Here is a 12,569-nt window from a genome sequence, read left to right as displayed (position 1 = left end):
TGGTGGTGAGTACCAAAGTTAAAATTTTCCATGTTGTTCTGTAGATGAAATCACAGTGCATGAGTGTCTTGTCCTATAAGCTCAGGACAAGAGCATTTTAAATTCTGTTTGTAGGCACTGCTGAGCCCTGAGAGCTCTTTTTACACTGTAGGAACTTTTAGCTTCTGAGCAATTTGCTGTAAAGAAGGGCTTTGTGAGAGAGCTTGTCTTTCATTACTGACAATTATTTAAATTAGCACTTATATTTCTGTGTAATTTTCTGACATTAATCTTTATTAGACTTATAATTATCAGACTTTGTTATGTAGTTTTTGACAGATATGTACCTATTTTTGATATATTTTTAATTGGGCCTACTGATGCAGACAGGGATTTTATTAAGTTTAGTTTTTTAAATGTTGGGAAGAAGGATGCTTTCTACTGAAAATTCACCAGCCTCTCTCTTGGTTAAGAGCCCACACAAACACCCTTCTAACCACAAGAGAACTTTGGCTGTATCCTCTAACCGAGAGGAGCAAATGAACTTAAATTCTGTGGTTTCTCTTGGACAAATTTTGTGTGTTTTTCAGCTTTTAACAGCCACAAAATTTAAGTGCTGTAGAAAATACACACAGAAAAGATACTACTGGGAAATACTGCAGGGGGTGGACTCGCTCTGCTGGATGTATGAAATGAGGCAGAAGGGCTGTAACAGCCCAACTGTTCCTGAGGCTGTGACTTAAGAAAACCCTTGTTTGGGATGCAGCTGAACATCCAAATTGTTCTGGTGTCAGTGGTGTCTTCCTTGCCTGTAGGGGTGCTGTCATGGCCTGCTGTAGGACTTGGGACCCTGTCAGTGCAGGGGCGATTACAGATCTCACCCAAACCGCCCCAAAGAAATGCATTAACTCTGTCTAACTGAACAGTTTCCTGAAAGGGAACTCAAGTGCTGGCAAAGGACCTGAAGATGTCAGGGTTTCTTTCCTCATTGAGGCAAAATGGAATCTTCTTCTATTTTAAGGGGGAGGTTTTTGGAAAAGACATTGAGGGGGTTCCTGTTCCCCTCAGCCCAGGGCAGTGTGTGGAGAGCCAAGGCAGGTGCCCCTGTGCTTTGCAGCCACCTTTCTCCTGCAGCTGCACTGTGTTACCTGATGCAGGAGGATGGGTTTCACTGGGTGGTGCAGCTGTGCAAATTCTGACTACTTTTATTTTATCACCTTTTGCAGGAAAAATCAGCCAAACGGGCAGGAACCCCTCAAAAGGCAGGGATCAACCACAAGCAAAACACCTGTCCTGACACCTCAGGCTATCAAGCACATCTGGGTTCGAACAGCCTTGATTGAGAAGGTGCTGGACAAGATTGTGCAGTACATTGTTGATAACTGCAGGTAAGGAAAGCAGCAGAAGCACAGGGCTTTGTTGGATTGATGCATTTAGGTGTCTGCAGCAAGGGATTTCATCAAAAGTCTTTGGCAAACCCCTGGGATGCAGGCTTCTGGTAAGATGAAACTGGTTACATAGGCATTTAGAAAACTTGTACTTTAGCTTTTCATCACTGGCAGTGTTTCAGGCTTACAAAAAAACATTAACAGGCATTCAGCTTTCCAGAAATCAGCTACAAATGTAACTTCAAGTATATCAGGTGCCCGTATTGTAATGGGCATGATACAGAAGACTTGATGGGGCACACTGAGGACAGTCTTCCATAAAAAGAGAGAGGAAAGGACCCTAAAGCTTGGTGTGGTCCCACAAGGGAAGTTTGCTGGCAGGGTGCTCTTGTCGTTCTGCACTGGCAACACATTCTTGTTCATCCAAAGCCAATGGGTCTGAACAAGGATGAGAGCTAAGGGCAAAGCAGCTTACTTTCACAGTATTTTCCAAGTTTGTGTTACTGTTTTCCTTGTCATCAGCTTTGCTTTCATGATGTATCTTGCCACTAAAAGCAAGAGAATGGAAGAAAGGTCTTTGTGCTGTTCAAGCAAACTGTTGCTCTGGGATGTGTAATGCCAGCTTGGATTTTATGAGCTGTGTGCAGAAGAGACAGAGGGAGGGTTGGCCATGTCCCAGAGACACAGTTAATGAAAGCATTTTAGCCCGCTGCCTCAGTGTCTGCAGATACATGGGTACAAGGGGTTTTAATTTCTTTTCCACATAATCTGCAGGAGACACATCAGGGAGTTTGCTCTCAGTTGTTCCATCACCTCACTGCCTTCCCCATCCGTTCAGATGAGTTAGGATCAGATCCTTCATTGCAAGTGTGTGATTTTGAGAACCTGACTTGGTGAATAAAACAAACCTTTTCATAAGGCTTGTTACCATGCATTTTTGTGTCATTACTGCTCAAATGCTCCATGTTCACATCCTTCAGCTGTTCTGTCCTGGAGGAGGAGCAGGTGCTTTAGAGTTTGAGCCCCATCTAGTGAACAGACCACAGAGGACAGTGGCATTCCAGAACTGTGGGTGTTTGGATTTTTTGGCTGTGTGGTTTTGTAAAGCAGCTTTGCCTGCTGCAATGGCAAGACTTTGGGGTCACTGCAAGAGCAATGTAGTAGTTCATAGTTCTTCACAGTGTTTCAAGATGATTCCTCACAGATAGAAGGCATGTTTAAGAATGTGTGGATTGTTTTGTCTCTGTGGAAAATGGACAAAATTGCTTGCAGAGAACTATTGTTTGTTCCCATATTGCAATTCTGCCCAAAGCCCCAAATCAAATATACTGGGTAAACACACTGAGCACAAGGCAAGCTCCTGCCTCTCTGAGCTCAGCTGGAAAATAGATGAGAGAGAATGAGCATATCAAGAGGCCCATTGTGGTAGACCTGTAGCTAAAGCCAAGCTTTGAAATGGTTCATACTAACTACTGTTTTTACCTGAGCTCTGATCTTTTATTCGTAGTAAATACTATGAAAAGGAAGCTTTACTGGCAGATCCTGTTTGTGGCCCAATACTGGCTTCTCTGCTAGGTGAGTTCTTGCAAAGTTACTTTTTATGCTGAAGAAAGTAAATTGTTTCTTAAAGCATTTTGCATTATAACAGTGTTACAACAGGTGAATTTTGTATCTTGTATGTAGTTAACTATTTATAACAGAGCTACAGTGAAGATGTTTTGTTCCTTACAAGACCAGAAGAGACTGATCATCGGGTGGGATTAGAAAGCAGAATGGGAATGGATTTTTACTGAATGCTTGCTGGCTGTTTTTAACTGCTAATGCTGCTGTGGCAGGGTACTGTGTCCTACAGGAATACTCTTACACAGCCCTGGATAATGGGAGTGATACATTATTATATTGTCTGTATTGTGGGCTGATCCCCTGGCATCAGTGAGCATTATTATTCACTTGGTTTGAGAAGGAAATCTCACCTTCCGTGCTCAGCCAGCAGGATAGCAGTGAGTGTGTCTCTGAAGAGACTCAGAGGGTTCCTCCCTTGGTCTCTGTTCCTAGTTGGACCGTGTGCTCTGGAGTACACCAAGCTGAAGACAGCTGACCACTACTGGACCGACCCTTCGGCCGACGAGCTGGTGCAGCGGCACCGCATCCACGGCGCGCACGGCCGCCAGGACTCGCCCTCCAAGCGCCCAGCCCTGGGAGTAGGTATTTGCTCTGTGCCTGTCCCTGAGCCAGGGCACGGGCTGGGAATAAAAACAGCCCCGTGAGGGAGGGACCTGAATCTGGAACAGCCTTTCTTCTGTAGTGGAGCTTTATCACAGATTAGAACTCCATTTGGGCCACAGTGCCCTCTTTATCTGTACGTAGAAAAGTCTGAGACCCAGCACTAAATTCTGTGGCATTTGACAGTTGTGATCTGACCGGGTAGTTCACAAGAAATTCTGAGGTGCCGTGATGAGGGCTGATTTCTCTGCCAAGCCCCTGGCTGCACAGGAGTTGCCCTGCTGCCTGTGCCCTGGCTGACCCGCCTGCTGTGCGTGCAGATCCGCAAGCGCCACTCCAGCGGCAGCACGTCGGAAGATCGCTTCGCTGCCTCGGCACGGGAGTACGTGGAGTCCCTGCACCAGAACTCCAGGACCCACCTTCTCTACGGCAAGAACAACGTCCTGGTGCAGCCGGTGAGTGCAGCAGCTCTTGGGGCTGGCACTGGGGCAGGCAGGGCTGGAGCTGGGGTACAGCTCTGACCTGGCGAGGGCTCGCTGTGTTCCGTTCTCAGCACAGAGCTGCCTTCTGCTTGGCTCTCCAGGGCTGGGGTAGATTTGGCACATCACAAATGCTTTCACTGCCTGACCACTGTAAGTGAGCAGTGGGCTGTAGGCAGGAGCAAACGTACTGGACTGTATTTCATAAACCAGCTGACTGTGCCATGGTTTTTCCCCTCTTGCTAGTAGCAATATTGTATACCAGTACTTCTGCTGTTAGGGTTTCCCTCCACACTTCCCAGATACTGCAGCTATGGAACTTGCATGGCACAGAAAGACTGGAGCATGTATTTCATGCAGATATTTTGTGCACTTGAGTCACCTGGGTTGTCTGTTTGTTGCTTCTGTGAACAGAAAGATGACTTGGAGGCAATTCCTGGATATCTCTCCCTTCATCAATCAGCAGATAGTTTGACATTGAAATGGACTCCAAACCAGCTGATGAATGGAACCCTTGGAGATTCAGAACTGGAGAAAAGGTACTCATTGCATTCAGGAAAGATGGGAAGAACTGTGTAACCTGCTGGGGGGCACCAGGAAAGAGAAAAGGGAGGGGAAGGGGGAAGCAGAGGTTGTACAAACCTGGTGCCAGAATATCCAGTGTGGAGAAACTAGCTTTCCTTTGCCTTTTACTTGACTAATAATTTACTTTCACTGACCAAATTTAATAACCAGTTATTAACTTAGCAGAGTTCTTTCTATCAGGTGCTTGGAACTGCAAGCATTCCTGAATATGGAAAAAACAATGTTTCCTGCATTTTCCTTCCTTTTTAGTGTTTACTGGGACTACGCATTGATTGTGCCACTGAGCCAGATCGTCTGCATCCACTGCCACCAGCAACGTAAGCATAACCCTTAAGCATATTCCTTAAAAATACAGGAGAGCCACTTGAATGATTGCTTTTCCTCCCTCAGTGTCAGGAACACCTCTGACTAGTTCTGGCCATGTGGGAATGAGTGTTAAAATCTCCAGTCCCAGCTGATAGAGGATGACAACTGTATAAGGCTTTCATAGTTTGCATGTATCTTGAGTTTCTTTAGGACTGAAGGGCTGATATCAGCCTTAGATCACACTGTGCCTTACAAAGCTTTATTTATCTACTTAGACATGATCCCAAATAAAATTTACTTAGAAGGTAAGAGCAGAAAACTGAGGCTCTGATGTAACAGTGTGGACTCCCCTTGTCCTCCTTGCAGCAGAAAGCAGATGGACATTGGTGCTGGTGAGCCAGGATGGGACCCAGAGGCCTCCGCTGCACTTCCCCCAGGGAGGGCACCTGCTTGCCTTCCTGTCCTGCCTGGAGAATGGGCTCCTGCCCCGGGGCCAGCTGGAGCCCCCGCTCTGGTCCCAGCAGGGCAAGGTACTGCTGAGCTCTTGGGTGAGGCTGCTGTTGGTATCTCTGCTCCACGGGTCAGGCACTGACTTCAAGCTGCTTTATGGTAAAGTAGGACACGACTCCATTTAGTCCAGTCTGCTTCTTATACACGTGGTCCTTAAAAATTGTTCACACCTTCATTACCCCATTGAGCAATGAGCTGGAATCTGCCATTGCATCAAGATACAAACCCACACAATAGAAGTGAGATTCAGAATGGACTGGACAGAGCTGCTGCCAGAGGCTTGGGGTGCCCAGCTCCCATAGATTACAAGAAAAGGCTGATTTGCAGCACACAGAAAAATAGTATTAAGTACCCCATAACCACCACCTGTATATGACTCCACTGTTTTCTCCCTCACCTCCTCCCAACATTGAAAGTTTGGAGATGAAGGATGCCAAAGGACTGTAGTACTTAGTTTGTTGCACTCTGTTAGTCACTCATAGCTGAATGTATGGAATTATTATTTTCTCTAGGGCAAGGTGTTTCCAAAGCTTCGAAAACGGAACAGCAACAAATCAGTGGACCTGGAGGAGATGCCAGCTGAGGACACATCCACAGATTATGTCTTCAGAATTATTTATCCTGGACACAAGCACGATAACAGTAAGTGCCTCTGTTCTGCTTTGTTTGAAAAAAAACAAATGAGAAACCAAATCAAGCATCTGAGAAAATCTTGAAGTAATATCCTGGGAAGTACCTGCATGTGACAAGCCACATTTTTGTAAGGGGGAAAAAAACCAAACCTCTAATAAATTTCACTGAGAGATAATTGTGATCAACAGGTACAACTTAGGTTTCCTTAATGCAGTGAGACTTGCTATCTTAGTGGAAATGGAGTTGAGGTGGGGAATCTTGTATTTACTCTGTGTTTTACAGAGCAAGTTTTCAAAATACTCCCCTGGGCTTGCAAACTGAGACTGAAACAAAAAAGATTGCTTGACTAGCCAAGAGCAGTTTTGCTCCTGAGGTGAGGATATTTTTACTGGCCACAATGCTTGCTCATAATGTTGTTATTAGGAAAAAAACCCTCAACCATAAACCCTTAAAAGTACCCCAAGAACTCCCTGGGCTAAGTTTTCCTGGCTTGGAAGCACAGACTGAACAATGGATAAAGGCCCTTCCAAGGAAACGAACTGAATTCCCAAGCACCAAACCACCTCATGTCATCAGTGAATACAAATTCCTTACATGCAAGAAGGCATTTAAGGTAGTTCTCAAACAGCACATTCAGTTTTATTCCCCTGGCAAAGAAGCAAGAACTCCCTGGGAAGATCAGACCCTAAAGTTTACAGGGGATTTGGAGTTACTGCTCACACTGGGACTTAGTGCAGCTGAGAAAGCAGGAGTCTCCTCTGCAGCCTCCTGACCCTGACCCCAGTGCTGGCTGGGCTTTGTCAGGGCTCCTGGGCTGGCACTGGTGAGTCTGGCACACAGCAGCAGAGCACCCTGTGCCTGTGCCTGGCGGAGGGAGGGCTGCAGGGCCTGGGGCTCGTGGGGCAGGAGCTGCAGGTGCTGTGCCAGCAGGAACTCTGCCTGTCTGCGGAGCCACACACAGCTGGGAGTGACCTTGGCTGTCCAGATGCGTCTGGCACAGGTTTCAGAGAAGGGGCCACAGCACTGCTAGGGCACAGGGAAGGAGAGACGCTAGCTGGAGCCTAGAATTCCTGTGGAGCTTTGCTCAAAAGCATACTCAGCTGCTGCAGGCTGGTACTGGGATCTTTGTCCCTTGCCGTGGTGTGCCACGTGTGCTCTCACAGCCTGTGACACTCAAAGGCTGGCCTGGTTTGGTGGAGCATGCTTTGTTTCTGTAAGAAACTCAGTTTTCACAGCCATTTACAAGAGCTGTGCCCTCGAGCAGAGGGCAGGATTCAGGTCCGTTGTCTTTGCTGACCATGTCCTTTGAGCTTTCCCACAGCACTGAGTTCTTTCTTCTTATGCTCCTCTTTCACTATTTTCTTTGAGCAGTAACTATTAACTACCACCACTTAGCTGCCAGCCGCTCTACCTCTGTTGACGATGATGAGGAGGAGGAAGATAAGCTACACGCAATGCTATCAATGATCTGCTCTCGGAACCTCACAGCTCCTAATAGGATGAAAGGTTTTTATCCTCCTCCCCCTGTGTCCCAGAGCTCTCTTGCAGCTCCTTCCACTGATGCATACAACAGTGTTGGCATTATTGCAGGGAAGGACATGGGATGTGCAGAGAGGCTGGGAGTGGGCTCCCAGCCTGTGGGGACTGGGAACAGCATCCTCCCTGTCCCTGGGTCTGTGTGCTGCTGAGCAGCAAACCTCCTCTCCCAGGGGGCTTCCTGCCCCACCTCCATCCAGGCTGGATACTAGAGCAGGTTCTCAGGGGGGAAGGAGGGAGTGTGACAGCTGAGGGAGCAGAGCGTGCAGAGAAGGCTGTGTGGAGATGCAGTGCCTGTCTGGGGTCAGTGCTTTCATTCCACTCGCATCCATAGGCTGGGTGGGCTTCAGAGCATCAGCTGTGAGCTCCACCACCCCTCCACAAATTTGTCATCTATTTCTTCATATTATTTAAGTTGGTATTCTCAAGATGTGTGTGCATTTGGCATCCAGTAGTTTAGCTCTGAATTCTGAGAAGTCCTTGCTTTCTCTTACAGCCTGGACTGGTGGGACTGACTGCAAGAGACAGTAATTGCCCTGCATCTCTGTACAGTGCTGAAGTTCTGGGTTAGACAGGGTATGAACAGGTGTTCAAGGACAGCCTCAATTCTTCTAGGCTGCCCACACACCTATCCCAAGGGAGCAGCCCCTGGAAATTGATAAAGCCCAGCCCAAGTTAATAAAGAGTTCTTGGAAGGCATAGATGGAAAGAAGTTCCAAAAATAGTGTTGCCTTGATAAAAGACTGTTTTAGGAAGTTTCAGTGTGTCCCAACTGACTGTGCCTGGATATGGGCAAAAATGGGAAGGAAGACATTTAATTGCCACATACACATTAACCATAAGGAACACAACTTAGTTTTTAGTCAGTTTATAGAACATGTAAGTTATCCCACTAGAATGGCTGTCAGGTGTCTGCTTTTGGTTATTTAATCTTGAAGGGGATTGGTAGAGTTAGGGATGTGCCTGGGAATAGCCTGTCTGGGCTGCTGTCTCTCCAGCAGCCCCATCCCATAATGACAACACTGTTGTAGCAGGTTTGCCAGCCATCTGCTTTGACATTTTGCAACATGCTTGACTTTTGCATGTAGCTGAAGTTACAGATAACACCACTACAATTGAATAAAAGATGCTGTTCACTCTAATTCTTCACTAATTCAGGTACCTTTCATCTGAATCTTTAGGTTCTGTGGGGTTCTTTCCTTGTTTCTCTAATAAACAGAATAAAAAATTAGAAATGAAAAACCCAATTTTCCTGTCTACAGAGGGGAGGCAAAAACTAATGATCTAAAAATGTTTATCCAGTGGTTTTTATTTGAACCCAATAAGAAGCTGCAATAAAGACTGGGTCGTTCAGCTCCTTCCTGAAGAATTAAGGTGAAGAGCATTTTTGCATCACACTTTGTTTTGTGAAATGAAACACACATGACTGCTTCCGCATGAGCCTGTGCTTTTTCTGTTAACAAATAGGTTTACTCCACTCCTCCCTCACCTCTGCCCACTTTCTAATAGGCACTCCTAAAATGCTTTGTGCTACCTTCATTTAAAATGCATGAGATGGTTTGGAATTGCCCCTCCCCACCACTCAACAAATATCTGTTTTAAAAGCACGGCCCAGGGGACTGGATTTTGCTTGTAAATGTTAATTTAGTGGCATACTTTATGACATACATTATTGTATTTGCCTTAATTTTAATCATGGGTGAGCTGAAAGGCCAGTTATTTATTATAAACCAAAAACCCCACGAGTTCAAATGCCAGCTGGGAAGGCTGAAGAGCTGAAGCCAAGCTCTCTGAAGGGAGCTGCTGATTTTTTGAGTTGCCTTTCTGAAGCTGGTTAAAAAAGCAAATAGATTTGGTAGAGCAGGGATAACTTGGGAAGCTGCATTGTACAGTTGGATCACATACTCCTGCAGAGAGTATCCTTTTATAAATATAGTGTGGACATTGGCAGGACTGGAACTGTCCTTCTGTGCTAAGTGTTTTAGGGTCTGGTTCTGAGGGGGAAAGAAGCATCTTCTGAAAGTAACTGACTCCGTTTGCCTTCATTTCTTTCATGCTCCAGCTTTCACTCTGGCTGGACCAGCAGTTCTATGGCTGATTCCAGGAACTGCAAAATGAAATTCTGAGACCTGAATTAAATAGAAGGTTGGGCTAGACTATCTCTTCTGGCCATAAATAACATTTCCATAATATTACACAAGAACCAGTTTAGTTGTTACTGCAGCACCCTTTTCTCTATTCTCTTGAAACATGAATTGGGATATGCATGGGCAAGAGAGGGGCAAATGGTGAAGGGGTTTGGCTTCCTGGGAAGGGACCCTGCACAGCATGCTGCAGGTCCAGAGCAGTGATTCTGAGGATGCTGCTCTCCTGTTTCTGGAACCAAGGCTCAGAGCCTGTTGAGGAGTGAAGCATGAACCATCAGGATGCTCAGAAGGAGGAGGGGGAGAGAATGGAAGAGGCTGATGTCCTTCTGTCTTGTTTGGTTTTTCCACAGACACCAGTGAGATGATAGAGATGCAAGGCTTTGGGGCAAACCTGCTGTCGTGGCAGCTGGAGCACTGCAGCCAGGGCTCCTCCTGTATCTCCTGTTCCATGGGCAGCTCTCCCTACGACATTCCCAGCTGCTGCACCTGCATCCACGACAGGTGAGCAGGCTGGGCAGAGCTTACCTGGGCACTGTGTGCATGCCACGGCTAAAAGCAGGAAGGTTTGAGTGGTTGCAGCACTCAAGACAAAGAGTAACAATTTTCAAGTAGTTTCTAATATAAAAAGATGAAGTTAGGCAGCAAAAAGTTTAGTTTATTAGAACTAACGTATTAAACTGTGCTCAAGCCACATTTTGATAGAAAAATTTCATCTAGTTCTTTTGTCTAGTGTAAAATACTTCAGCTCTGGGAACGTTATCTTTAACAAGTCATTCACGACTGAATGAAGGGCAACAGTTCCATTTGACACAGACCTCTACAGTGCACCTGCAGCAATGGTGGCTGTGTGTGCCAGGGGGAAATCTGTCTGGGGCCAAAAGGTTGTGGGGGGGAAATGCTTTAATAACTGGAGTTTGTTATTACTGTGTCCTTTAACTAAATAAATCTTGGTGCAGAGAAAAAATTGCTGTGTGTAGGACACAGGGATCAGCATGAAATTCTTGATGCCCTCTGTCTTCACCACCTGCTCTTATTCTGTTGGTGCCTCTCCACAGAACTCCCCTAAAGATGTTGTGTGAAAGCATGAAGAGGCAGATCATTTCCAGAGCCTTTTATGGATGTAAGTGCAGCTTCTGTATCTGGCCCATGTGGTATCCATATGTTTACCTAAACAACACGGGATGTTTGGCTTAGAAAGCAGTCTGCCCCTAAATTCAGGGCAGTAGGGTGGATGTAGCTGCAGTGGGTTTCAGTATTTGTGGGGTTTGCTGCTGGCAGTGTGAGGAATGATGCCCAGTGGAGACAGAACACAGTTTTACACGGCAGCGGAACGCACGGCGTGGATGTTCTGGTCCGTGTCCATCTGTTCAGCCTTTGGCTCTGCTGTAACTGCTCACTGTGACACGGTGCAGAGCGAGCTCAGCCCAGGCAGGGCCGTCCCTGGGCCGGCCCCGTGGCTGAGCTGTCCCTCGGTGTCTGCAGGGCTGGCACACTGCCGGCACCTGTCCACGGTGCGCACGCACCTCTCGGCGCTGGTCAACCACAGCATCGTGCCCCCCGACCGCCCCGCCTGCGCCGCCGCCGGCCTCACCAAGGAGCTCTGGAGCAAGTACCAGAAGGACAGGAAGGTCAGTGACAGTCCCCAGCGCGCGTGCACGGGCTCCCCGCGCTGCTGCGCTGGGCAGGACATCATCCCCTGCACTGGGCCCCTCGAAATATTGAAGGTCTTCAACCCCAGGGGCACTTCTCAACTCGTCAGAGAGAGTCAGTTCCTACAGTCTCTTCTCTCCTTTGCTTCTCTGATGATGGCAAAGATATAAGTTACTATCAAAGCAACTGATCTATTCAAATTTAGATTTTTTTTATGGAAGGCATGACAACCTATATTAGGCTGGATTTCAGCTAAGATCCTAAAGGCTCAAGCTGCAGAATTTATTTAGTGTCCTGCATGTATTTCACTGTCTCTGTACTCAGTGTGAAGTGTCTCTGAGTGTACCTGAGTTAAATACTGATGTATTGCCTTCAACACCTCTTTCTCCTGGCCACTGTAGAACTACAAGGAACTGGAATTACTAAGAAGAGTCTATTATGGTGGGGTCCAGCATGAGATTCGGAAGGAAGTGTGGCCATTCTTGTTAGGTCACTACAAATTTGGCATGGCCAAGAAGGAGATGGACCAGGTAAGCCATAGCTTCCGTGGAATCTGAGTTACATTTGCAGAGTAGATTTTGTTTTCTGAATAGCAACTGTTGGTCTTTATTACTTTGTGATATTCCCAAGGGAAAAACACTACTGAAAACATTAGTAGCACATGCTAGCAGAGGGGTTTTGATACTGTGTTTTAATGTCTGAATGCCACTAAATGAGAGTTCTCTCTTTCTTGCAGTCAGGGAACCTGCATTCAGCTCTGTCTGTGGCAGGCACATGCCCTGAGCACACCCTGTGTGCACAGATTTGTCACTTATACAATTGGGGAGACATTGACATTTGGATGGGAATTCTACTCACCCCTCTTTTATATGGTGTGTTAGCTGAATTATACTTCAGACTGCTCCTTGAAATAACTACCTTTTCTCCATGGTGCTGCATCTGCATGCATGGACATTTCTGGAGCTGGGAACAGCCCAGATGGACCCTCTGGAGTTATTGTATGGTGGTAAAACATTGCTTTTGTGACATCACCCAAAGATTGGCTGAACTGGATGGAACAGTAATGAGATTTGGCCTGGAATATAATTAACACATTAATCAGCTTTTCAGTTAGTGTTATTACCAGGGAGGTA

At 46.5% G+C, this 12,569-nt stretch overlaps 1 protein-coding gene across 6 annotated transcripts in view; it reads left to right on the top strand.

Annotated features, from left to right (window-relative positions):
* Nucleotides 1-12,569, top strand: part of SGSM2 (small G protein signaling modulator 2) — a 37,763-nt gene that overhangs the window by 17,512 nt on the left and 7,682 nt on the right. For 2 of the 6 annotated variants that reach the window (XM_054646724.2, XM_054646722.2), the window contains exons 4-16: nt 1,206-1,367; nt 2,875-2,942; nt 3,423-3,568; nt 3,911-4,045; nt 4,484-4,608; nt 4,904-4,971; nt 5,327-5,490; nt 5,983-6,112; nt 7,475-7,609; nt 10,137-10,287; nt 10,842-10,906; nt 11,269-11,414; nt 11,838-11,966. In XM_054646724.2, coding sequence (XP_054502699.2) covers nt 1,206-1,367; nt 2,875-2,942; nt 3,423-3,568; nt 3,911-4,045; nt 4,484-4,608; nt 4,904-4,971; nt 5,327-5,490; nt 5,983-6,112; nt 7,475-7,609; nt 10,137-10,287; nt 10,842-10,906; nt 11,269-11,414; nt 11,838-11,966 — 1,624 coding nt within the window. The remainder of the gene's footprint in view (nt 1-1,205; nt 1,368-2,874; nt 2,943-3,422; nt 3,569-3,910; nt 4,046-4,483; nt 4,609-4,903; nt 4,972-5,326; nt 5,491-5,982; nt 6,113-7,474; nt 7,610-10,136; nt 10,288-10,841; nt 10,907-11,268; nt 11,415-11,837; nt 11,967-12,569) is intronic. The other 4 variants (XM_054646723.2, XM_077188578.1, XM_054646726.2 and 1 more) reach the window with 4 other exon arrangements.

The sequence above is a fragment of the Agelaius phoeniceus genome, chromosome 20 (assembly GCF_051311805.1).
Source record: "Agelaius phoeniceus isolate bAgePho1 chromosome 20, bAgePho1.hap1, whole genome shotgun sequence".
NCBI lineage: Eukaryota > Metazoa > Chordata > Aves > Passeriformes > Icteridae > Agelaius > Agelaius phoeniceus.
This window is presented reverse-complemented; position numbering and strand designations above follow the sequence as displayed.